Source organism: Pongo abelii, chromosome 20 (assembly GCF_028885655.2).
Source record: "Pongo abelii isolate AG06213 chromosome 20, NHGRI_mPonAbe1-v2.0_pri, whole genome shotgun sequence".
Lineage (NCBI taxonomy): Eukaryota > Metazoa > Chordata > Mammalia > Primates > Hominidae > Pongo > Pongo abelii.
Window position 1 is genome coordinate 64,366,839 of NC_072005.2, and position 26,624 is coordinate 64,393,462.

The window sequence follows — 26,624 nt, forward strand, 5'->3', positions numbered from 1 at the left end:
AGATGAAAGCTAGGTGTCCCAAACCTTTATTCTGGTATTCTGGTGTCCCCTTTGCACAACTGCTCTGACTCTGAACACTACAGACACTGTTCTACTTTAAAATGGCATATGCTAAGTGGCTCTTCTGTTTAGAAAGTTGCTACAATCCTAACAGAAGCATATCTAAGAATATGGAGGAAGAAATATTATATGAATACAACACTGTTCCTTATAGGGCTAGACACAAACTCACCGATTACACAGGCAGGAGAGGCATTTTCTGTGAGACAGAATTCCTCTTTCGTCCTCCAGCTTCGGTGCGATCTAACGGATGTTTTATCATTCCTGTCATGGCTCTTTGTAAACTCTATTTCCCTTATTCCTTACTGAGCATAATGAAACTCACAAAGTTGACTCTAACGTTCTACTTTACATAAATGTGTGGAGAAAGAAGGTAATGTTTACTAGGCTCTCGCCAAGGGTAGAGGCATTTTGTATCTGAATAACTCTGATTACCTAGGTGACTAGTTGTACACAATACCCTCCAAAAATCTCTGTGTGGTACCTTAAAAAAGCAGCGAACTTCTCCCTGGTCCAAGGAGGCTGGAGACACCACCTCTCAGGCTTCCCCTCCACTTTCCTCCATAGCATGGGGCCATTCCTCCCTGAGGTCCAGGAGAAGGGCGACCTCTGCCAGCGCAGGAAGCAGTGGAACTACATTACCCAGAGGCCCGTGCGCCAGGCGCTTGGCGTGGAGCCACTGAGGCCCAGGGGAGGGACATTTCCGCTCTGCCCAACTTGTCGGGGCGGGACTTCCGGCGTCCTCCCTGTGGCGGGCACTTTGGCTTGTGTCAGTTCCAACCGCGGGTGCCGGACCTGGACCTAGGTGCTGACAGCGAGAAGGCGCGAGGAGAGTCGTTTTCTCAGCTGCACAGCCGGGGCCTGACGGTCGCCGGCGGGGGTGACAGCTTTGCTCGTGTCTCCGCCCGGATCGTCCACCGCTCCCGGCCCGCTCCGCCCAGAGTCCGATGGCGGCGGCACTGAGGGCCCCGACCCAGGTGAGCGCTGCGTCCTCCCGGCCTCCTCCGCCCTCCCCACCCGAAACTGAGGGGCGCGTGAAGGGTTTTCTGCAGCCCGGACCGCACTGTCCAGCACAGTGAGGCGCTGGTGCTGGGTCTCGTTTCTGGTAGTGTGGCAGGGAGCGGGAGAGCGACACGGTCGGGGGCTGCGCGGGCAACGGCTTGGAGCTGCGCCTGAGCCGGGAGGCTGGGGAGACCCAGGCCGGCCTCACGCGTGCAGGGAGCAGAGGGTAGGGCAGCGCCGCGCTGCATTGGCCCCACTGAGTTTCACCAGCACACTGAGGGCCACAGGGCGTAGGAGAGAAGAGGGGCATGGCCCCAGTCACGCTTCTAAAAGTTTAACAAAAGCTGTTCAGAGGAACGTGCTGGAAGGGCAGTGATGATAGCAGGCATGGAGGGACCTAGTCTTTTTACGAGGTCACAAAGCTGGTAAAAGTCAGCACCAAGGACTGACACTCAGATATAAAGCAGTCATCCCAGGACACCTGGCTCTGGTGTTGCACATTGCAACCGGAAGTCCATGGAGCCACACTTTGGTCACCTGCCTCTCAGAACATGTTTCCTCCCACAGATTGCCACTAGTACTTATAGGTCTGTAAGAAGCACTTGAAGACCCTACAAGGGTAAGTGGAGGGAATCCAGAAGCTCAGTGATTCCAGCAATGGGATCTCTAGGATTGGGACTATGGTAACCTGGGATTCTTTACTTACCGCTTTTCCAGGCTTTGAGCCTAGGGACTCTGAACAAAAATATGTCCAGGGTGGGTATTATATGAAGTGGTGCCTGTTGCTGGCAAATAATAGGATGAATGTGGAAGTTTGTCGCAGAGATAAGTACAGGTGTTTGGAGCTGCTTGGAGGTGAGGCTGAGCTGGTTAAGAGAACCTCAAGTCTCATTTCCTTCTCGTGGGAACAGAGAGCAGAGGTACAGGAGTTAGAAACTAAATGGCTGTCTCAGATGTCTTTGTTCTGGAGATGATGGCAGCAATGAAGATTTGGAGCAGAAGAGGGAGGTGATCTTCCCCAGGCCTCATGAGGCTCCTGTGGCTGAGCACAGACAACAGACTGTGGGTTTAAGGGAGTTGGTAGCAATACCAAAGAGGAAAGAGGAGACTACTGCAATAGTCCAGGTGAGTGTAGATGATGTGGGCCAGAGTAGTGGCCACAGTGTGGCAGAAATGGTTGAATTTTGGGTTGTAGGTCGGCTCTGATTTTCTGGTATTGGGACTGAGAGATAAAAAGGGATGACTCAAGGCTTTTCGAGTTTAGTAGCTGGAAGCATAGAAGCTCCATCTACTGGGAGAGCCAAGTAGATAGTAGGATTGTTTTTCACTCAGGACATCAGGAATGTGTTTTGTCCGTATTAAAAATATGAGATGTTTTAGAGAATAAGTAAGTAGCTATATCAAGTGGCTAGGTGGACACACAGGTCTTGGACTCTGAGGAAGGGTGCAGGATAGAGACTTCTACAAAGAGTGGAGGATAGTATCGAACTAGGATGGAGCCCTATGTCTGTTAGGCCATTTGCATTACTATAAAGAAATACCTAAGGCTGGGTAGTTTATAAAGAAACAAGGTTTATTACAGCTTATAGTTCTGCAGGCTGTACAGGAAGCTTAGTGCTAGTCTCCACTTCTGGTGAGGGCCTCAGGAAGCTTCCAATCATTGCAGAAGGCAAAAAGGAAGCCAGCAAGACAGGAGGGAGGCACCAGTCTCTTTTTAGCAACCAGGTCTCATGTGAACTTATTACTGTGGGAAGGATACTAAGCCATTCATGAGGGATCCACCTCCATGACCCAGATAACCTCCCACTAGGCCCCACTTCCAACATTGGGGATCACATTTCCAGGTGAGATTTGAAGGGGACAAATATACAGGCTATATCAGTGTCTTACCTTGGGTTGATAATGAAATAGCCTGTATTGGTGGCTTAAACAACAAAAATTTGTTTCTCACAGTTCTGCAGGCTAGGAAATTCTACATCAGGGTGCCTCTAGATGCACTTATTTGTGATGGGCTGCTTCTTGACTTGCAGTGACTGCCCTCTTGCTTTGTCCTCACATGGCCTTTCCTGGGAGAGAGTATGTAAAGAAAGCAAGGAATCTCTTTCTTTCTATTCTTACAAAAGCATTAATTCCATCATGAGGGCCCCACTCTTTTGACCTGATCTAAATCTAATTACCACCCAAAGATTCCATCTCCAAATACTAGCACATTATATTAGGCTTCATTGTGTTAGTGCTTCAACATAAGCATTTTGTGGGTGGGCGTGGGGCAGAAACATTGAGCCCATAACATCATAGATCCCATTTAGTAGTGGGATTCCTGGTCATGATGATAATAGCAGGCCAGGAAGGGGAAGGGTGGGAGCCACAAGAGGGTACCATACTTGGGTATCTGGATGGATGTTGTGGAAATCACAAATACAGGTTATAGAGGGAAGTGGCCCTAGGAATAATACAGAGAGAGGATACCAGGCAGGTGGCCAAGGGTTATGAAGGATGAGTGAATATAAGATGGGTGTGGAGGCTGCATTAGTCCGTTTTCATGCTGCTGATAAAGACATACCTGAGACTGGGAAGAAAAAGAGGGTTAATGGACTTGCAGTTCCGCATGGCTGGGGAGGCCTCACAATCATGGTGGAAGGCAAGGAGGAGCAAGTCACATCTTACATGGATGGCAGCAGGCAAAAAGAGAGTTTGTGCAGGGGAACTCCTCTTTTTAAAACCATCAGTTCTTCTTTTTTTGAGATGGAGTCTTGCTCTGTTCCCCAGGCTGGAGGGCAGTGGTAAGAGCTCAGCTCCCTACAGCCTCCACCTCCTGGACTCAAGGGATTCTCCTGTCTCAGCCTCCCAAGTAGCTGGGATTACAGGCATCCACCACCACACCCAGCTAATTTTCGTATTTTTAGTAGAGACAGGGTTTCACCACATTGGCCAGGCTGGTCTCAAACTCCTGATCAAGTGATCCGCCCACCTTGGCCTCCCAAAGTGCTGGGATTAGAGGCGTGAGCCACTGCAACCGGCCTTAAAAACATCAGTTCTCATGAGACTTATTCACCATTGCGAGAACAGCACAAGAAAGACCCACCCCCATGATTCAGTTACCTCCTACTGGATCCCTCCCATGACACATGGGAATTGTGGGAGTTACAATTCAAGATGAGATTTGGATGGAGACACAGCTAAACCATATTAGAGACCTAGTGGGATTTCAGACAAGATGAGGCTGAAGCCAGACCTAATGCTTTACTGCTGTATGGCCTCACCAGGATCTTATGCCTGCCTTCTATGCCTAGGGAGTTTCATGCAGGCTGGTGGATCAGTTTAGGGGCAGAAGTAGTCATCTGGGAGCATCACTTAACCTTGGGTGGAGGGCCACTAGGCAAGGTTTTGAATGAAGGGTAGCAAGACAGGAAGGCAGTTACTGTTTAGTGCAGTACAAGTTGGAAAGGGCCATGTGTATCTGAGATATGTATGTGGTTCTGGGTGGCTGAGGTTGATGAAAGGAATAGACTCAGGTAGGGAGGGCTTCAGACCAGGATATGGGGCTGCCTGTGGCAGTAGGGACCATCATAGGTCTGGGTAGTCCTGGAACTTGTTTGAATTTGCGAGCACTTTTCTAGATGTCTTGTGCTGAGTAACATACAGGAAGGCAGGAGAGATGCCTGTGTTGTGGGATCAGGGTGGAGGTGGCTGAGGGAGTGAGTTGGGTGAGAGAGGTGTGGTGGAAAGAGTGATGCACATATGAAGACGGAGTGTGAGCTTTTGTTTCATGAGTCTGGACATTGAGGACATGAGGGTGAAATGTGAACCCAGACCTTCAGTTGTGTTTGGGAGCCATGGTCTGAGGGATTCCAGGAGAATTTATAGACACAAGAATGTGGTTTCTATCTGTCCACCTGCCTGTTGTTGCTGTGGGAGAACACAGTGACCAATGAGACCATGAGGAGAGAGTGGGCATCAGTGGCATCAGGGCCTGTTGTATTCGCTGAGGTGGGGAGATGGGGAGGAGGGTGAGCCAGGGATGGATGTTTGGGGGAATCAACTTGGGGTCCTAGGAAAGATGCTGATCATGGAATGAACTGTCCCCATCATAGCAGGGTTTTGTAGCCTTTGAGGATGTGGCCATTTACTTCTCCCAGGAGGAGTGGGAGCTCCTTGATGAGATGCAGAGGCTCCTGTACCGCGATGTGATGCTGGAGAACTTTGCAGTTATGGCATCCCTAGGTAAGGCCCTCCTGTTCCTCCCAGTGTCCTTTGTGGGTCTCTCCTTTTCCCCTGTCCCTGAGACAGCTCTGTCCTTTCTTCAGTTAGACCCTGAGCTCTACGGACCTTCCCACTTTCTTGGCTTATGTATTCTGAGGGACATCACCAAGCAAGGCACTTTCAGACTGTTCTAACACCTTTTGCCTCTAGGCATGCAGTGAAGGGTCTGAGAGACAGGATCTTTCTTTCAACCTAAAGGATTTGTCCTTGCCTTCTCCATGACAGGATGGCTTTGTCCACTTGTAGGATGCTCTTTGTTCCATGTTCTGCCTTTTGCTTCTAACTAAAATCTCAAGTTGCCTGTTTCAGGAATTGCAGGCATCATCATGGTAACTACTTAATTGGTCCACAGGCTTTTCATAAAGATCCACCTGAAAGATTTTCTTGTAACATTATTTTTCACTGCTGTAGTTTGTCATGTGCTGAGTTGCTCTGTGCCAGTGCTGGCTGTGCACCTCTCTGGTCTTCCCTTTAGGGCTTGCATCTTATAGGTCCAGTATAGTTGCACAACTGGGATTCGGGGATGGGTCCGGTTGCTTTACAGGGTGCAAACAGCAAGATAGTCTCAGAGGAGGCCTGGCCCTAATGAGTGACAACTAAGGGAGGGCAAGACACTAGGGTTGTTTCTAATCACACCATAAACCTGTCTTGAGTTCTCAGTGATTGGGTGCCAATTCCATAGGACATATATCATTTCTATCTTTTTTTTCTTTTCTACACATGTTCTGATTTTTATTTCATCCATGACTTCCAGCCCTTAGCTGCTCCCAAGTTCTGGCCTCCATGTGTCACTTGTTCCTTTCCAGTGCAACTTCTAGAGTGTTCTCTAACACTGACCCACATGTAATATGTTATCAGATGTGCACATGTTTTTAAATAGTCCTTCCACACCTAGTATTCAGTTCCCATGGGTTTCTACTGGGCCTGGACACCAATAATCTTCTGTGCAGTGTACCAAAATCCTCTCTTCTCATCAAGGGAGGAGGTCCTGATAAAAGCTTTTGGCAGAATAGTGAGTCAGAGACCCTACATATTCTCTCTGAGTTGTGCCCCATCTTTGCATCTTTCATCTCATAAGGCCTCCCTTGTTCTGTGACTTGTAGAGGCTTTTTTCCCCAAATTTTCACCAGCTCTCATATCCTAAAAACATTTTCTTAGACTCATTCTTTGACACACATTTTTGATGTAACTTCTCACACCATAGTAAACCTACATTTTCTCAGCATTTCTCTTCTTTCAGGTTGCTGATGTGGAGCAGAAGATGAGGGGGCACCTTCTGCAGACAGCATTTCTGTGGAAGAACTGTCACAGGGCAGGACTCCAAAGGCAGATACATCCACTGATAAGAGTCACCCCTGTGAGATTTGTACCCCAGTCCTGAGAGACAGTTTACAAATGATTGAGCTCCAAGCCTCACCCTGTGGACAGAAATTGTACTTGGGTGGGGCATCAAGAGATTTCTGGATGAGTTCAAACCTTCACCAGCTCCAGAAGCTTGATAATGGAGAGAAGCTATTTAAAGTGGATGGGGACCAGGCCTCATTTATGATGAACTGCAGGTTCCATGTGTCAGGAAAACCCTTCACGTTTGGGGAAGTTGGGAGGGACTTTTCAGCCACCTCAGGACTTCTCCAGCATCAGGTGACTCCCAGCATTGAGAGACCACACAGCAGGATTAGACACTTGAGAGTTCCCACTGGACGAAAGCCTCTCAAATACACTGAACCCAGGAAATGTTTTAGAGAGAAATCTGTATTCATTCAACACCAAAGAGCTGACTCTGGAGAAAGGCCTTACAAGTGCAGTGAATGTGGGAAATCCTTTAGTCAAAGTTCTGGCTTTCTTCGACACAGGAAAGCACACAATAGAACAAGGACTCATGAATGTAGTGAATGTGGGAAATCATTTAGTCGCAAAACTCACCTAACTCAACACCAAAGAGTTCACACTGGAGAAAGGCCTTATGACTGCAGCGAATGTGGCAAATCCTTCCGCCAGATATCCATCCTCATTCAACATCAACGAGTTCACACTGGAGAAAGGCCTTATGAGTGCAGTGAATGTGGGAAATCTTTTAGCCACAGCACTAACCTCTATCGTCACAGGAGTGCCCACACTAGCACAAGGCCTTATGAGTGCAGTGAATGTGGAAAATCCTTTAGCCATAGCACTAACCTCTTTCGACACTGGAGAGTTCACACTGGAGCAAGGCCTTATGAGTGTAGTGAATGTGGGAAAGCATTTAGTTGCAATATCTACCTCATTCACCACCAAAGATTTCACACTGGAGAAAGGCCTTATGTGTGCAGTGAATGTGGGAAATCATTTGGCCAGAAATCTGTCCTCATTCAACACCAAAGAGTTCACACTGGAGAAAGGCCTTATGAGTGCAGTGAATGTGGGAAAGTTTTTAGCCAAAGCTCTGGCCTCTTTCGACACAGAAGAGCTCACACTAAAACAAAGCCTTATGAGTGCAGTGAATGTGAAAAATCATTTAGTTGCAAAACTGACCTCATTCGACACCAGACAGTTCACACTGGAGAAAGGCCTTATGAGTGCAGTGTATGTGGGAAATCTTTTATCCGAAAAACCCACCTCATTCGACACCAGACTGTTCACACTAATGAAAGGCCTTATGAGTGCGATGAATGTGGGAAATCCTATAGCCAAAGCTCTGCCCTCCTTCAGCATAGGAGAGTTCACACTGGAGAAAGGCCTTATGAGTGCAGCGAATGTGGGAAATCTTTTACCCGCAAAAATCACCTCATTCAACACAAGACAGTTCACACTGGAGAAAGGCCTTATGAATGCAGTGAATGTGGGAAATCTTTTAGTCAAAGTTCTGGCCTCTTAAGACACAGAAGAGTTCATGTGCAGTGAATGTGGGAAATTATTTTGTCACCTTTTTTTTTTTTTTTTTGAGATGGAATTTTGCTCTTGTCACCCAGGCTGGAGTGCAATGATGCAATCTCAGCTCACTGCAACCTCTGCCTCCTGGGATCAAGTGATTCTCCTGCCACAGCCTCCTGAGTACCTGAGATTACAGGCACCCACCACCATGCCCAGCTAATTTTTGTATTTTTAATAGAAACAAGGTTTCACCACATTGGTCGGGCTGGTGTTGAACTCCTGACCTCAGGTAATCCACCTGCTTCAGCCTACCAAAGTGCTGGGATTACAGGCGTGAGCCACCATGTCCGGCTTGTTTTGTCACATTTAACACAAGATTTCCGAAAGAAGAAAGGCCTTATATATGCTGTGAATGTGTTTTTGTTTGTTTGTTTGTTTTAACTTGGTATGACGGCACTGGAGGCTAGCCTTTGAGAAGAGCCTTCTCTGATGTGACTCACGTATCCAAACATCCATGGATTTCCCATAAATTTGAGGTATGTGGGAAGCATGTGTAGCTATGTTGTACTCTCTAAACCTGCCCAGGGACCTTGCCAGATTCATGTCACTGCCAGTTTCTGCGGCTGAAGCCTTTTCATCTCTACCCGCTGGGAGACCCACAGAGTGTGCATCAGTCACCACCCCAACATGCTCAGGGAGGCAGACTTCTTCCATTAGTTGGAGGAAAGCGTGAGTAGTCTAAGCTCTTAGGGGGGTTTCTCATTTCCTCCTGTGGCTACATAGTGCATGTAACTACCCCAGTGTTGGCCCCAGGACCTGATCTGAGTTCTGTTGGCAGCTTCCAGAGGATTGCCTTTTTTGAGGACATTGTTGATCTCAGGCGATGCTTGTGATGAAGCATTTTTTAGCTTCCACCACGTACCAGGAACTGCCTGTTAACTGGCTTGTGCAATGATAAAGGCCTTTTGTTTAAGTACCTTTAATCTTGTAAGTTGTATTAACTGTGGAGTAGTTTGGAAACATAATAGGACTCTGTCAGCTTAAAAGAGTGTATAACATTTGTGGAGATTCAAATTTTGTTTGCCTCAGAGGGGACACTATGCTGACAGAATATAGCTTTTGCTCCATTTTGGGCCTATTTTGCATTGTTACCAAGGCCTTCTAGGAGACACTGCAGGGCTTTCTGGCTCTGATTTTTGCCTGCATGTGGGCTCAGAGGTCATTCTGCAGAGGGGGCAGTTGTGACAACTTCCGTTGTTTCTGGAGACAACACTTAAGTTTTTCTTGTTGAGTGAGGATATCACATAATGCCCTGCAATGTTTAGAATCCCTTAATGAGGTCCTATGAAGGAGGTGTGTCCCTTGAAACACAGAATTCAGTGAGCTAGTGTCCCTAGCTGTAAAACCATGGGGCTGGAGCGAAACATAATTGGTAAAGAAACGCTGGGTTGAATAATAGGGAATGGAGGAGACTGCAGCAAATTAGATGGACTGTTCCTCATATAAAGTTTCATCCGGCCAGGCGCAGTGGCTCACACCTTTAATCCTAGCACTTTGGGAGGCCAAGGTGGGTGGATCACAAGGTCAGGAGTTCAAGAACAGCCTGGCCAAGATGGTGAAACCCTGGAGGGCTGAGGCAGAGAATTGCTTGAACTTGGGAGGCAGAGGTTGCAGTGAGCCGAGATCACACCACTGCACTCCAGCTCAGGCGACAGAGCGAGACTCTGTCTCAAAAAAAAAAAAAAAAAAATCCATTCAGGCCAGTCACAGTGGCTCATGTATGTAATCCCTACACTTTCCGAGGCCATGGCGTGCAGATCACTTGAGGTCAGGAGTCAGAGACCAGACTGGCCAACATGGTGAAACCCCATCTCTACTGAAAATACAAAAATTAACCAGGTGCAGCAGTGCACGTCTATAATCCCAGCTGCTCTGAAGGCTGACACACCGAGAATAGCTTGAACCCAGAGATGGAGGTTGCAGTGAGCTGAGACCACACCACTGCACTCCAGCCCAGGTGATGGAGTGAGACTCTGTTTCCAAAAAAAAAAAAAAGGCCAGGCGCTGTGGCTCATGCCTGTAATCCCAGCACTTTAGGAGGCTGAGGCGGGTGGATAACCTGAGGTCAGGAGTTCGAGACCAGCCTGGTCAATATGGCGAAACCCTGTCTCTACTAAAAGTACAAAAATTAGCTGGGTGTGGTGGCAGGCACCAGTAATCCCAGCTACTCAGGAGACTGAGGCAGGAGAATCTCTTGAACCTGAGAGGTGAGCCGAGATCGCGCCATTGCACTTCAGCCTGGGCAACAACAGCGAAACTGTCTCAAAAAAAAAAAAAAAAAATTTATCCACATGTTCCAGTGACTATGACTGCAAGATCACTGTGTGCAGAAATCTCTAGAAATGTGTGTCTTGTAGCTCAAGTTATTAGAGACAACAAGGGTTTTGTGGATTCCTGTAGCCTCTCTGGCCTGTTTACTTCAAGGCCATTGCTGCACAGACAAAAAAAAAAAAAAAGGATGAAGTCAAGAGAGATTCAGTCGTCCTTGGTGCGGCTTTTGTGATCCAGTAGCAATCCTCTTAACGCTGATGGAAATGGCCTTCATTGCTCACCTGTATTTCCTGCCACTGAAGCAGGTCTGCCTCTACGTGGCCTGGGGAGCTAGATGGTAGAGTCAATAGAGACTTAGTAAACCAGACTTTTTGAAGTGTCAATGACCGAGATTGTTAATTGCATCCATTTAAAAAAATTATCAAGTTGTAATTGATGTGGAATAAATTATATATATTTAAAGTGTACAACTTGATAAGTTCTGACATAAATGTAAACACATGGAAGCATTGTTGTAATCATAAGAATGAGCATATCTCACCTGCATATTTTACTTTTGCTCTTTTATAATACATTCCAGAATATGCAGGCAACTTTTAACATTCCTTTACAATTGATTGACTTGAATTTTCTGGAATTTTATTTTAGACATCATAAAATGTGTATTTTTTTGTGGTTTTATTTATAAAACTTCCCCTTAGGTAAGGGCCTGAGGTTAACTTTGGAGGTGACAGATGTGTCCAACACCATTGATAGGGTGATGATTTCAAAAATGTACGTGTGTGTGTGTGTGTGTGTGTATATACTTACTGTTTTAATATGTGCAGTACATTGCATGTTGATTACACCTCAATGAACCTATAAAAAGTTATTCCATTTAAAAATATGGGCCTCCCACTTCTATTGGAAACTGGACAACTTGACAGCCTGCAGTGTTTTGAAACAGCATGGATTGGGTGTCTTGTTTCCAGCATGTGTCCCATGTTCCCCAACACTTTTAGAGTGGGAGTGAAAGGAATCAAAGTACACTTGGAAGAGGGCCAAGTGGATTACTTGAGAGGTCCAGTGCCCCACTTGATCCTTGGCTTGAGACTTTATACATTTGCTCATTTCCTAGGCTCTCTATTCTCCTTCCTTGGGTAGGCTGTTGCTTGACTACTGCATGCACAGTGGTCTGCCAGTACTTGGGAGGGGCCGCATGCAGTTTGTTTACTGAAGTCATACATATATACTCATTTGGGGTGTTTTTTCCCTTACGAGTCATGCACCCCCAGAGGAAGGTCAAATACCAGTCAAATTTTGCCGTCTTGCCCAATTTTGTGCATGCTTGAAACCTTATCAGGGGTTGCGGTTCACTGGCTCCAGTTGTTTTCTATCTGTTGGAAAACTCTTTTCCCTCCTGGTACCAATCATGGCCACTTATCTTCTCAGAGGGATAGTTTTATGCTTTCCTGTACTTCACCCAATGAGAGCTGGACATCTCGGGGGTCCCTCTCTTGCTCTGTTTATTATCTCAGAGGAAAAGATTTATGATTGCCTGTCCTTGACTCCAAAATTGCCTGGCATTCCTGGGGTCCCTCTCTTCTGCCCTACTCATATCTGCCTACTCTAACACCAGGGTCAGGGTATGAGGCAACTAGAGACCACCTCTGTAAATCGAAGCCAACCAGAATTATTCAGACTAGCCAGTACTCAGCTGTTTGCTCTGATCTGGTCTAGGCTTTCCCCTAGCTCTTGCTTCTTCCTTTAGACTGAAACCTGTTCCTCCTGTGGCCCTGCATGGCACAGTGTACTTCTCATTTCTAGGGAAATTCTGAGTAACATTAAACTTATATTTCACTGGCATTGAGCTCTCCATGTCCTTTTCCAATAAAGACCCATCCACAAATTGGCCTCTCTTGGCTATGTAATATTACATATCATTCCGGCACTTCTCAATGCCTTCACCTTTTCTCCATTATGTCTGCCACATTCTAACATTCCAGATAATTTAGCATTTTTTTTTTCATGTTTCCTCCTCTTTCTTGAGTACAGCGTAAGCTACTGGGGTCTGTCTCTTGTTTTGTAAATGTCCCATGCAGTTAAGATAGTGTCGGAAGTACAGTAGGTGTTCCTTGAACATTTGTTAGAACTATGAATAAGCATAATACTACAGCATCCCTGTTCGCCTTAACATTCTAATAGCACTTTCTAAATGTTTTCTTTACTTCTCCTTCCAGGTATTAATGAGTGTTTTCAAGGATGAAAAGAGGCTTTGCATGGTGGCTCACATCTGTAATCCCAACTTTTTGGGAGGTTGAGGTGGGAGGATCCCTTGAGCCCAAGAGTTTGAGGCTGCAGCAAGCTATAATCATGCCACTACACTCCAGCCTGTGCAACACAGCGAGATCCTGTCTCCAAAATTAAATAAATAAATAAAATTACATTTTGGAGACTAAACCCTACTTGTAGTCATAGTTCTAACACAGCTATGTGCTCAGCTTCATTTGCTCACTTCTCAGAATTCAATGTCTCCTGCTCAAATTTTGCTGTCATCTTAACCGTTTGCACTTATCACAGATATGTTTCTCCAGGTCCATTTCTTCATGTATCTGTGAATAACTACAGAATTATTAACTTTGAGTAATTTGGCCAGGCGTGGGGGCTCGCCTGTAATCCCAGCACTTTGGGAGGCTGAGGTGGGCAGATCACGAGGTCAGGAGATCGAGACCATCCTGGTTAACACGGTGAAACCCCATCTCTACTAAAAATACAAAAAGTTAGCCGGGCATGGTGGCAGGTGCCTGTAATCCCAGCTACTCCGGAGGCTGAGGCAGGAGAATGGTGTGAACCCCAGGGGTGGAGCCTGCAGTGAGCTGTGATCGCACCACTGCACTCCAGCCTGGGCAACTGAGCGAGACTCCGTCTCAAAAAAAAAACAAAAAAAACTTTTGAGTAATTTAAACAATTCACAAATGTTTTTGTCTTTCTTTCCCCATACATTTCCCCTTCTTTCTTTTTTTAAACCATAAATAAATCTCAATTCTCAATTCAGACACTGTCAGTGTAATTGCAGGTGAAATGAGAATCACCTCCCAGCCAAGAAATGTGATCCCAATTTTCCATATCTTTATTTCTGGGTTCAGACACCACATTTTCAGCCCCTGTCTTGGCATACAAAAGCATTTATAATGGTTCTTCTTTTCAGATAAGAAACATTACCAAAAGGAAATAGATATATCTCAACTTTTGGGCTAGGAACTCTCACTTGGATAAAAGAATATTTCTCCTTTGGTTGGACATTAGTGACCATACAGGCAGGAAAGGTGCCTTCCTTGACCACCTTCTCTCACCTGTCTTCCTCCTCATGGTTCTCTCAGGTATTTTTTTTTCTGAGGAAACCAGAGGAAGAGCTCTATATTAGTCCACTTGCCTCAGGGAGCTCCAGCATCCCTCCATAGCCACTGTCTGGAGACCATTCTTCCACTCCATGGCCCTGCCTGGGGGCAATTCTCTGTTAACCCTGACCCAACTGAGGCTCACAAAACTGACTCAAAGCTTCCCTCTACAGTACACATATTTTTTAAATGAAGGAAATTTGAGTGAACTATGAGTGGACTCAGTGACATTGGATGTTGTGTGTCCATTTGGTGGTGTGGCTTCAGGGAACATTTGTAAGAATATATCCCAATATTTCGGGGATCCCTGCAGACTTCACTACACAGGACCTGGTTGAGGGTCTTTTAAAAGGAGCGAAGCCACGCCCTGACCTCAGAGTCTCAGGGCATAATTTCTCAGCGCCCCTCGCAGTACCATTTGGCCTTTGCCCAGCGTGCAGGGGAGTTAGCCGTCGCCACGGCCAAGGGCACATGAGAACTACATTGCCCGGAAACCTGTGCGCCGCGGGGCGGTGGCACTCTTAGGGGCGTTTCCCTGCGGACGGAAGCTCTCTGGGCGGCACTTCCGGCATCTTCCTCGCGGTGGACATCTTGTTGGCTCTTAGGTGGAACCATCAGAGCAAAAGCTCGGGGTTGCTAGGCGGTTCCGAGGTGAGGGAAGCGGGAGGGTGCGGGAAGCGGGAGGGTGCGGGAGGAGTCGCTGTTCGCTCTGCAGAGCGGCTCGCCAGCGAAGACCCCGCCTCCGCCCCCGGGGACGGACGATCGCAGTGCCAGGGTCCCGCGACCTGGGACCCCCTCGAGGCTCCGTGCGGTCTACGAACTGTGATGGCGGCGGCCGCGGTGATGGGCCTGGCGCAGGTGGGTGCTGCCTTCCCCAGACTTTGGCCCGCCCCGAATCCTGAAGTTCCGAATGAGGAGCGCCTGTCTGAGTCCCTGCAGCGCAGGCCCTAGTGTCCAAGGCAGCGGGGCGCTGGTGGGTGGGGGGCGAGTGTGACTGGCAGAGGGGCATCCTGAGCATAGGCTTGGAGCTGGACTGAGCCCGTAGCAGTCGGGAGCGTGTGTGAACCTAGTCAGGCCTGCAGTGTCGCTGGGAGAAGTTGCACCTTCATTGCGAGGACGATAGGAGCCATGGCGGGTTTTGAATGGTGGAGGGAAGGGATCTGATAAAGGATTTTTAAAGTATTCCAACGTTTGCTGAGGAGGAAACCGACTACAGTGAGGTAGAAACGATGAGGATGGAGGCAAGGAGACCTTTGAGGAGGTCCCTGCAACAAACTCCAGAAGTGTTGCGGTGGTGGCTGGGCCAGAGCAGTGGCAGGAGGGGTTGGATGGGGAAGTCATGAGATTCTGGATAGATTTTTAAAGATGGAACCAACGGGGTTTCCTGCTGCATCAGATGTGGTCGTGAGTGAATGTAGGGAGCAAAGGGCTATCCAGGGTTTTTTTGGCCTGTTTTCCTTCCTGAACATGTGAAAGAATGGAAATTGGTAAGTCACAGCAGGGAGCACCTTTCAGGGGGATCAGCAATTGGGTTTTGGACTTGGTGAATCTAAGGTGTTCTGCATTGGAGGTTCACATGGGTAGCTGAACATGCAGGTCTGGAGTTCTGGAGAGGGAGTTGTGCTAGAGACTTCAATGGGTGAGGCATAAGGTCAAAGCCTGTAGTAGATCAGATTTAGAGGGTGGAATTTTAAGGAAGTTATTTTATGTGGCCTCTGAAGTGAGAGGTGGGTTTAGGGTGGAAGGCCAGGGATGAAGGGGTGGACACTTAAGATTCCTTCCAGAAAGGAGGGGTCCTGGCATGTGAAAGCATTCTAGATGGTGTTGTTGGAAGTAAATGCTTGGTGCTGTAAAGTGAAACCAGCACTCAGGCAAAAGTTTTCTCAGCAAGGCAATTTACTTCTGTGCAAGTGTGCTGCCTGTGTTAATCACGATCCCAAGAGCACACTGAACAAATGAGGAAAGAGGTTTTTATCTCTAACCCATAGTCCCTACCTTCCTCTGTGTCACTCCCCCATGGGCTGGGGTCGGACCGGTTAATCTAAACTGACCCAATTGGATATTTGTGAATATTTTCCCAAATAAGGAAGAGGAAAGGGGAAGGTGAGTTACAGTGGTGGGACATGTGAGTTGTGTAGGACGTGTGGTTTTGGCGGGGGGGATGGGTGCAAAGTGAGTAAGGGAACAGATGTGAATTATTGATTAGTGCTTACAGGAAGGTTGTTTACAGTAACTAGGGGCAAGGAGGCATGGAGAACAAGAAAGTTAGGTTTGAGAACAAAGAACAAGGAAGTTAACAGGCTAAACCTTTGAAGAGGAATTTTATTATATCGTATAGTGTCAGCAAGAGGAGAGGACTGTAGAGCATAAGTAGCCTGGCCTGCACTGGAGACCAAGGTGAGGGATGCAGCAGATTTGCCACCCTACAGGCTCAGCATGACTTCATGGGCACTGCCTGTGGAGCAGTCCCATCCCCAACCAGTGCATTGGTGCCTCAGTTACCCAAACCCTCAGGTAAGCAGAATTGATGAACATCTCTAATGAAGGATCACTGCAGCTCCCCTTCAGAGGAATATGTATCAGGTAGGCTGGTTTAGTGCAAGGGCTAGTGTACAACTTGCAAGTATGCAGAAGTAAGGAACTAAAAAATGTATGTACAAAGTAAGGGAAATTTATACTAGCACTTAATGATTGGTCAAAATATTAATTTGCCTTGAAGTATTTTATTACAATGGAAAAATCTTACCAAATTTTCTTAAAAGCTTTAAAGCAGGCAAAACAAACCTAATTTTTCAAAAACTCATCAGTTCATTTGCATGGATAGTAGTAGCTGTTTCAAAGGCACTTGAGATGTACAGACAAGCCTGATACAAACAGTAGCCCTATGAGGTGGGTGCCATTGTTATCCCCACTTTTAAGATGAGTACACTCAGACGCTGGTCTTTGTTTATGTTCACACAGCTGGTGGGAGCCAGCACTGAGATCTGAGTATCTGAAGTTAGAGAGGTAACCCAAAATCATTCCTGTCAAAGGGCAGGGTAGGCAGGACTTAGGGAAACAGTTCAGTCCATGAGATTCCACTGTGGGAACCTGCCACTCCCAGCTTCCCTCTTCTTGTGAGGTTGCCATGGTGGCAGAAACTTATGATTCCTACCTAGATGAGAGTAGACTGTCTCAGGCCCTCACTTAGCCCAACACACCCCCATTATCTCAGCAACTCAGTGTGGAGAATGATAGTGTTCTGGGACTTTTCAGTGTCCCTTCTGCCTACCGTTTTTGGAGGTCCTGCAGTCACTCAAAGCTCTGTGTTGTAAATTCTGTTTTGGAATTATGTGGAAGGGTTTCCATTTCTGGCAAGCAATGGGATAAAGCGTGGAACATTATCTCAGGCACAGGAACCAGCAAGTGCAAATACTTAACTTGAGGCTAAACTAGGAGTGTTCGGGGAACCTCAGGCCTCCATTATGTCTGGTGGGATCAGACAGCAGGGACAGGATTCAGCCCAGAAATGGCAGCCTGAGGATCTGGGTTTGTATGCTGAGAGAATTGGGAGCCACTGTAGGTTTGGAGCTAGGAGGGAGTAATTTGACTTTGGTCTTAACCAACTTTCTCTGTACAGTAAAGAAAAGACTGTGAGAGTGAGGATGAAGGAAGGAATACCACTGAGGAGCTTAATGCAACAGTTCAGGGTGGACCAGAGTGGTGGCTGTAGAGGTGGGAGATGTGGATGGATTCTGAATCATTTTTCTTGAAGTGGGACCAACCAGATTTTCTGATGTGGAAGATGAGAAAGAAAAGGGGAGGGGTGAAGGATGACCCTGGATTTTTTAGTCTGAGAAGATATAAAGATGCCATCAACTGAAGTGACAAAGTTGGTGATAGGAGTACCTTTCAGAGGTAATACCAGGAGTGCAGTTTGGCTATGTGGAATCTACCATGTTCCAAAGACACTTGAGTGGAGGTGTCAAGTAGACAGCTGGACACAGAGATCTGAAGTTCAGAGAAGGGATTCAGGTTGGAGCTATCCACAGGGTGGCAGCCAGCATGTGGATCAGGATGGAGCTTTACTTCCAATTTAGAGAGAGAATCTTTAGGTCATGGTGACAGTGCCATCAGCACACTGTAAGGGCAGGCACAGCAGGGTAGAGGTAGGGGCCATCTTAGAGTCTAGAAGAGGGAGGGAAATGTCCTTGGGAGGAAGGGGAATAATAGGGTCAGGCAGGTGGCAAAGTGTTCCAGGGAGAGAGTGGATGTGAGGTGAATTACTGTAGTAATAGAAGTGAGGTATAGTAATAGAAGTGAGGCCAGAGCCAGTGCTTATTCAGCTCTTTATGTACTCCTCAGGCTTCCATGGTGACCTTTGGTGGGACCTGTGGAGTTTCAGTCAAGCTAGTGAATTAGCCCAGGGACAGATTGGGTCAGTAGGCAGAATCCCTGTGCTTGGGGTAGGTGCCCAGTGAGTGTGGGTTTTGAATGAGTTAAATGTGGAGAAGAAGCCTGTGACTGACCTCAGTAGTACAACAGCAAAGCAGAAAAGGGCTGAGTTTATCTGAGATCTGCACATGGTTCTGGATTGCTGAATTGACCCGTGAAATAGAGCCAGGAGGGGAGGATTTAATAGGTGGATTCAGGGCAACCCATGGCAGTGTGGCCATTGGTCAGGACCACATGTAATCCTGGATGCATTATCCAAGCCTTCTCTGGATGCTGTATGCAGATTTGCATGTGGGGAAGCCATGGAGGTACCTATGTTGTGGGTGTCCATAGATGTAAAGGAGGTATGGCCAAAAGGGTGATGTGCACATGGAGATGCAGTGTGAATTCATGAGCCCAGAGCTTTGGTACCGAGGATTTCTGAAAGAATGCTGAGCTCAGGTTTGTGTATGAGGAATAATCTGTTGATCCCCAGGGAGCTGGCTGATAGGAGAAGGGTTGGGTCCTACATACCAGGCCCATGGTGTTTTATCTGTCCACTTGCCTGTTCTGAGCTGGACAAAATGATTAATGGAATATGAGTCAAGAACAGGCACCAATCACACCAGGGCCTGTTATCTCATTTGAGTTAGATGTGACAAGGAGTCCTGGAGAGAGAGGCTGTCCTTAAGCTCAGTTGTCCACCTCACACAGGGCTATGTGACCTTCAAGGTTTATTTGTTTAATTCTCTTAGGAGGAATGGGAGCTGCTGGATGAGGCTCAGAGACTCTTCTATTATGAAATAATGGCTTCTGTGCTTTGCATTTATAGTCTCTCTGGGTAAGGCCCCAGTATCCCATTTTTCTGGGCTGGGTCCTACTCTTCTTTTTTACCCTAAGGGTTGCTCTTTCCTTTCCATAGCTAGAACATGGGTACTGCTGTCTTCTCTGATTCCCTCACATAGGTACCCTGGGTGCCTAGGCTCAGCTAGATGCATTGCCTCCTCTCTTCCCTGTGTTCCTGTACTCCTGCTGCCCTGAAGCCTTGCCAGGAAAGGTTTGGAGGTCAGGGGTCCTAAGGTGACCCAGTGAATCCTGCTTGGCCTCTCCCTGGCCAGGTGACTGTCCACACTCATGACACCTCTGGACTCCAGGCTCCACCTGCTTCCTCTAATTGTAATTTCCTTGAGTCTGCCTGTGTCCTCAATTTCAGTCATCATGGTCACCACTTGTGGGCCCACTGCACTGTTCCTGCAGGACAGTTTTCTGAGGTTCATTTTGTAGTATTTGTTTTCTTGCAGTTTTGCATGGGTGGGCTACTCTGGCTAGTGCTCTCAGCCTGTTTCACCTTTCCCCTATGCTTTGTATCTTCCAGATCCTCTGTGGTTGCTGAATTGTAACAAGAGAGAGAACTCTGGCTGCCTGAGAGGGCATGACTCTAGTCACAGCAGGAGGGGCTTGGACAGGCCCTGGTGAGTGGGAGCTGAGGGACACCATAACCTCAGGGCTGGGTTCCTGTAGTTCCAGAAACCTATGTTGTGCCCATCACAAGTGCCAAGGCCAGAGGCCCTAACTTATTTCTACCTTTTTATCCCCATTCTGTACACTCTTGTCATTTCTAATCTGACTTCTGACCCAGGGCTGTCTTCTCCCATTCTCTACCAGAGGGGCCCTAGTAGAGCAATAGCTCTCTCTGCAATGCTTTCCAATATTGGACTGCACTTACACTATTGTGTCATAAGATGTGTGCATATCCTTAAATAGTCCCTGAACACATTACTTATTTTTAATCACATTTTCCTGGGCCTGGACACACATTTCTGCATAGCACTCATCTGTCACCCACAATCAGTCAAGGTCCTGCTAAAAGTCATTGCAGAGGATTAAGTTGGAGACCTTGTACTACACCCCATCCTTGTGTCTTCGTTTCTTGTGAGGCCATCTCCATTCTGTGACTCTTAGATTCCAGTACTGTACAGCAGCCCTTTTTTCAACCTGATCCTAGCTCTGTTCCACCAGGAAACTTAGGTACTCAGTCCTGGGTACAGCAGACACATATTTGTGATGGAGTTGCCCCACGCACCAAAGTCAGCATGTACATCAGTAGTATTTTTCTGCCTTCAGGTTGTTGGCATGGAGTGAAGGATGAAGAGTCATCTTCTGAACAGAGCAATTCTATAGCAGTGTCACATGTTAATACTTCCAAGGCAGGTTCACCCGCACAGACGGCTCTCCCTTGTGACATATGTGGCCCCATCTTGAAAGATATTTTGCACCTGGATGAACACCAGGGTACACACCATGGACTGAAACTTCACACATGTGGGGCATGTGGGAGACAATTCTGGTTCAGTGCAAACCTTCGTCAGTACCAGAAGTGTTACAGTATAGAGCAACCCTTAAGAAGGGATAAAAGTGAGGCCTCAATTGTGAAGAACTGCACAGTTAGCAAAGAACCTCACCCGTCAGAGAAGCCCTTTACATGTAAGGAGGAGCAGAAAAACTTCCAGGCTACTTTGGATGGCTGCCAACAAAAGGCCATCTGCAGTAAGAGGAAGACACACAGGAGCACTGAGAGTGGGGGTGCATTTCATGTTGAACAAATGCATTACAAGTGCAGTGAATGTGGGAAAGCTTTCAGCCGCAAAGACACACTTGTCCAGCACCAGAGAATTCATAGTGGAGAGAAGCCTTATGAGTGCAGCGAATGTGGGAAAGCCTTCAGCCGCAAAGCTACACTTGTCCAGCATCAGAGAATCCATACTGGAGAAAGGCCGTATGAATGCAGCGAATGTGGAAAAACCTTCAGTCGAAAAGACAACCTTACTCAGCACAAGAGAATCCACACTGGAGAAATGCCTTATAAGTGCAATGAATGTGGGAAATATTTTAGCCATCACTCCAATCTAATTGTACACCAGAGAGTTCACAATGGAGCAAGGCCTTATAAGTGCAGTGATTGTGGGAAAGTCTTCAGACACAAATCTACACTTGTTCAGCATGAGAGTATTCACACTGGAGAAAATCCTTATGATTGCAGTGATTGTGGGAAATCCTTTGGCCACAAATACACCCTCATTAAACATCAGCGAATTCACACTGAGTCAAAGCCGTTTGAGTGCATTGAATGCGGGAAATTCTTTAGTCGAAGTTCTGACTTTATTGCACACCAGAGGGTTCACACTGGTGAAAGGCCTTTTGTGTGCAGTAAATGTGGGAAAGACTTTATCAGAACCTCCCACCTTGTTCGACACCAAAGAGTTCACACTGGAGAAAGGCCATATGAGTGCAGTGAATGTGGAAAGGCCTACAGCTTAAGCTCCCACCTCAATCGGCACCAGAAAGTTCACACTGCAGGCAGGCTTTAGGAGTGCTTTGAATACAACAGGACTCATCAATCAGATGTTGAATTTCATTTATCTGAACATTGACACAAAGGAGATACCTTATGGTGCCAGGTACGTAGGAACCTTCTAGGGATATGTTGCACTTTCTGACTTGCTCAGGTTTTTTGCCAGAGTTATGTCACTGTCAATCCCTGTGGCCAAAACCATCTTAACTCTACCAGCTAAGATACCCCAGCATTGGGGAAGGCAGGGTTTTATATTCTCTAGTCCCTGGAGAAAATCATGAAATGTCTGAGTTCATTGGGGGTCCTCATTCCCTTCTGTATGACCGGTATAGATATGACCCATTTTTAGCCAAGAGGGTCTGAGCTGTATCTGCTTGTGGCTTATACAAAAGGTTTACTTTCTTCCTGGATATTGGTCTCACATACTTGTAATCGAGTTTTTCCAGCCTCCAAGTCACCTGGCCTGGGAAAGTACTTGCCTCATGTTGCTCTGGTTTGTGATAATAAAGGCTTTACAGTTTAAGCCACCTTTAATCTTGGGGGTTCTTCTTACTGTCTGAAGTGGATTGAAAACAGGCTCTGCCAAACTGAAGACAGCCTTTGTGCGGTGCCTTCAACTTTGCCTCAAATGGGACAGTGGGTTGAGGGAGAACAGTTCTTAGTCCAGTTTTGATGTTAACTTCCATAGCTGACAAAGCTTGTTAAGTAAGAATTCAGATCTTGTGTAAACCTGATTTGTCTGGATTTTAGAGTTATTTGAGAGCCCATATTTCATCTTGAGGAGGGTGCTGCTGCTGTGACAGCCTGCAGTGTTTTGAAACAGCATGGATTGGGTGTCTTGTTTGCAGCATGTGTCCCATGTTCCCCAACACTGTTGAGGGAAAGCTGTTCCTCAGGACCTGCTGAGTGGCCACATTCCCTGAAGGCCTGAATCTGTTTCACAGGCCACTGTTGGTAAGATCTAAAGCATCCAGTAGGGAAACAAAATGGATAAATATTGGGTGTGAGTGATTGGGATTGGGGAGATTGTGGCAAACTAGAGGGGAAGTGCCCATTGTAAAAACACATCCACAGACAGTCCAGACATAAGGCTGAATGGGATCAGGGTATCCAGAAATCTCAGGATCTCCAGGGCCATGTTACTGTTAGGTCAAGGTCACTGGTGCAGCAACGAATGTAGTTTTCCTAGATTCCTCTACCTCCCTGGGCTCTTTACCTAATGTCTTTGCTGCACAGGCAGTAACCCTGGGAGTAAAGAGGTGTGGTGGTCCAAGGAAGTAGCTTTTGTGACCAGCTGGAGTTTCTGGTGACTCTGTTGGCAATGGTCCTCGTTGTTTGCCAGTTTTTCTTACTACTGAGGAAGAGATTGTCTTCCCAAGATATTTCGAGTGATGAGTCACCGTAGTGAGGTAGAGTCACTCTTAGTGATGTCCAGTTGTCCAGTTTCCAATAGAAGTGGGAGACCCAGATTTTTAAATGGGATAACTTTTTATAGGTTCACTGAGGTGTAATCAACATGCAATATATTGCACATATTTAAAGTGTACGAGTAAGTCTTGATACATACACACACACACACACACTTGAAACTATCACCCTATCAGTGGTATTGGACATATCTGTCACCCCCAAAGTTAACCTCAGGCCCTTAACCTTTCAGTGCTCGCCTTCCGCCAAAATCCCTAGACAACAATTGAGTAGTTTTCACTGTAGGTAAATTTGTCTTTTCTAGAATTTTATGTAAGTCTGTCTATAAAGTGTTAATTTTATCTGCTGTCTTTCATGCAACATAATTTGAAATTTGTCCATGGTATGTATGAACAGCCCATTTTAAAATTACTGAGTCATATTCTGTATGGATATACCACAGTTTATCCATTTATCTTAATTGATGTCTGTACTCCACCCCCATTTTTAAATATTAAAAAGCTGCTGCAAATATTGATGCATGAGTCTTTATATGGACACTTAGCTGAGAACATTTTTAAGCAGAGGTTTTGAAGGTGTGGCCATGTATCTTACTAATTATAGTAAAATATATTGGAAAAGAGATACATACAGGGAAGAACTGCGAAACAGAAAAGACCTAAGATTTGATGATTTGGGAAATTCTCAGCCCATCTTAATTGGGGAAAAAAAAAAAAAACCATTGAAATTAAGAGATTCATTGTCAGGAAAGCATGTTTTAGAGAGATAGCCAAGGATGTTTGCTGTTACCGGGATCAAAACATACGTTAGAACACTGTCACACAAAAAGCTCTTTGAAGAGATTAAATGTGACTTGTAGATCCCCTCAATACAAACAATTTGTAAGAAGTTTAAACTATTTATCACTCATCTCAGTAAAAGCCAAAAATATAGATAGGGGATTCCCTAGGAGGAATAATCTGCATAAGCCTCTTTTCTAATGTGAATTTCAGTGACGTACAGGAGACTCACAAAATTCTTGAAAATTTTATACCAGTGGAAATGCTCACCTTGGGTCTAAAGGGAACTTGAAAGTATGAAGTTAAAGGGTGTAGGCATGTAAAGTGTGAAGTTAAAGGGTGTAATATTCTATACATGAGACTGGCTGCGGAAACAGGTGCAAGCCCTTGCTACCTTTCATGAGAAAGGAAGGATGACTCAGAGCAGAAGAGAGTCTAGTGGGCAGAGTCCTGAACCATATGATATTCCTATGTCTTGACTCCCAGTGGCATTTGCCAAACTAGATTTCAGATTTTCTTGGGATTGGTGGTTCCATTTTTTTGTTTTCCCCCTTCCACTTCCTCCCCTTTTGAAACAATGCATATACATATAACTATTATCCTAGGTTTTTCCCACCCTTTTGTTTGAGAGCAGATAACTAGTTTTCTAGTTTTACGGATCCAAATGAGACAGGAATAGCACTGGGTGGTCACAGGAGGATGGAAAATCTCAACACCCTGGTTTTGGTGCAGCTGAAAAAAAAGAAAAACCCAAACAACAGCTAAAACGGGAACTAGGCAAAGAAACCATGGGATAACAGAAAACCCAAAACAAAAGAGAAAACTGCCAGAACCCCAGTCAGGGTGACATGTCCATGACTCTTCCAGGCAAACCCAAATAAGGGAGGAGGGATGGTAATCAGGGGTCCCTGAAATCCCCTCCTTTCCCAGAATACCTAATGATTACCCCTATTAAAGGAACACCCATACAATTAGAAACCCAAACTTTGTTTTGCATGACTTGCTCTCAGGGGCACTCCCACACTTCTCTCGTGTGTACTTTTGCTTCACAATAAAAGCTGCTTGCCTTTGCTTCATTGTGACTTGTCACTGAATTCTTTCAATGGTGTTAAGAACCTGGATGCTGGCTGGGGCTGGGGTCTCACCAACAATGTCCAGAGACCCCCCTGAACCCCCCAGCAACACAGAGAAGAATTGTGCCCCAAGATGGGATTATATCTAGAGCCTCATCCATACTGGACTTAGACAATTTAGATGAGATTGGAGACTTTATTTAGCTCAGTGTGGAGGCACACACCTGTAGTCCCAGCTGCTCAGGAGGCTAAGGCAGGAGAATCGCTTGAACCCAGGAGACAGAGGTGGCAGTGAGCCAGGATTGCGCCACTGCACTCTAGCCTGGGCAATAAAGCAAGACTGTCTCAAAAAAAAATAATAAAAATAGTAAAAGGCATCAAATTTTGGAGGGGAAATACCTATTGGTGAACTGAAAACTCGACAACAGTTCTGGTGTGTGGGATAACATGTTAATAGCCTTGATCATTTTGAATTTCATAATCCTAAATGGGATTTTGTTTTTGAGATGGAGTTTCACTCTTGTTGCCCAGGCTGGAGTGCCATGGCACTATCTCAGGTCACTGCAACCTCTGCCTCCCGGGTTCAAGTGATTCTTCTGCCTCAGCCTCCCGAGTAGCTGGGATTACAGGCATGTGCCACCACGCCCGGCTAATTTTGTATTTTTAGTGGAGACGGGGTTTCTCCATGTTGGTCAGGCTGGTCTTGAACTTCTGACCTCAGGTGATCTGGCTGCCTCGACCTCCCTAAGTGCCAGGATTACAGGTATGAGCCACTGTGCCCGGCCTTTTGGGATTGGTTTAAAGAGCTGTGGAAGACAATTGAGCAATTACGACAAACAGAGATTAGCAATGGAGTTCCTAGTATATTTGAAAATGAATAAAATTGTTCCTGGGAAAATTAACAATAGTGATCTCAGTCTAAATTACAGAGTAAGCGATTCAGAGAGGATAATATGCCACATATGCATAGATTTGTTTAAAACAATAGTGAATTATATAGCACTGTAAAAATTGAAAAAATACTATTAGAACAACAATTAGGTTGATGAAGCACAATAAGAGACTAATGAAAGAAATGAAATTACTTAATATCGAAATGTATAAAATAAATTTAAGCCATATACAAGCATGCCAAATTAACTTGTGAGATTAACAAAGATTGTATTAATTGGGGAAAAAGACTAGGAGTCTGCAAATCCTAAGATTACGCTTAACACTAAGCCTCTTACAAACTTCAAGTTTTCAAAAAGGCTCAAGGTTTTCTGGTACAGAGGTACTATGGGAGCACAGTTCAGATTTAACTTAACATTACGTTATTTAGGCCAGGCGCGGTGGCTGACAACTGTAATCTCAGCACTTTGGGAGGCTGAGGCGGGTGGATCACGAGGTCAGGAGATGGAGACCATCCTGGCTACCACAGTGACACCCCGTCTCTACTGAAAATACAAAAAATTAGCCGGGTGTGGTGGCAGGCGCCTGTAGTCCCAGCTACTTGGGAGGCTGAGGCAGGAGAATGGCATGAACCCGGGAGGCGGAGCTTGCGGTGAGCCGAGATCACACCACTGCACTCCAGCCTGGGTGACAGAGCAAGACTCCACCTCAAAAAAAAAAAAGAAAATTACAGTCTTTAGGAAACTAGATATTCATCAGACAGTGTATGTGACCAGAATAAATTTTGCCAGAATAAGCCATCTTA

The 26,624-nt window shown here is 46.1% G+C and overlaps 2 protein-coding genes across 4 annotated transcripts; both read left to right on the top strand.

The window, feature by feature from the left end:
* Nucleotides 1-933: 933 nt before the first annotated feature.
* On the top strand, nucleotides 934-10,705 carry ZNF530 (zinc finger protein 530). The gene is given in 3 exon segments (XM_024236997.3): nucleotides 934-1,037; nucleotides 5,157-5,286; nucleotides 6,566-10,705. Coding segments are annotated over 3 exon segments (1,800 nt in total). The 5' UTR covers nucleotides 934-1,007; the 3' UTR covers nucleotides 8,206-10,705.
* ZNF134 (zinc finger protein 134) lies at nucleotides 5,187-24,924 on the top strand. Of its 3 annotated transcripts, none has more exons than XM_063719783.1 (4): nucleotides 5,187-5,286; nucleotides 12,726-14,741; nucleotides 19,672-19,768; nucleotides 20,421-24,924. In XM_063719783.1, the coding sequence occupies exons 3-4, from the start codon at nucleotides 19,729-19,731 to the stop codon at nucleotides 21,662-21,664; spliced, it is 1,284 nt and encodes a 427-aa protein (XP_063575853.1). In that variant the 5' UTR covers nucleotides 5,187-5,286; nucleotides 12,726-14,741; nucleotides 19,672-19,728; the 3' UTR covers nucleotides 21,665-24,924. The 3 variants fall into 3 exon arrangements, with proteins under 3 accessions (XP_063575853.1, XP_024092766.3, XP_063575854.1); XM_024236998.3 differs by lacking the exon at nucleotides 5,187-5,286 and adding an exon at nucleotides 8,511-8,904; XM_063719784.1 differs by lacking the exons at nucleotides 5,187-5,286; nucleotides 12,726-14,741 and adding an exon at nucleotides 8,511-8,904.
* The last annotated feature ends 1,700 nt before the right edge of the window (nucleotides 24,925-26,624 follow it).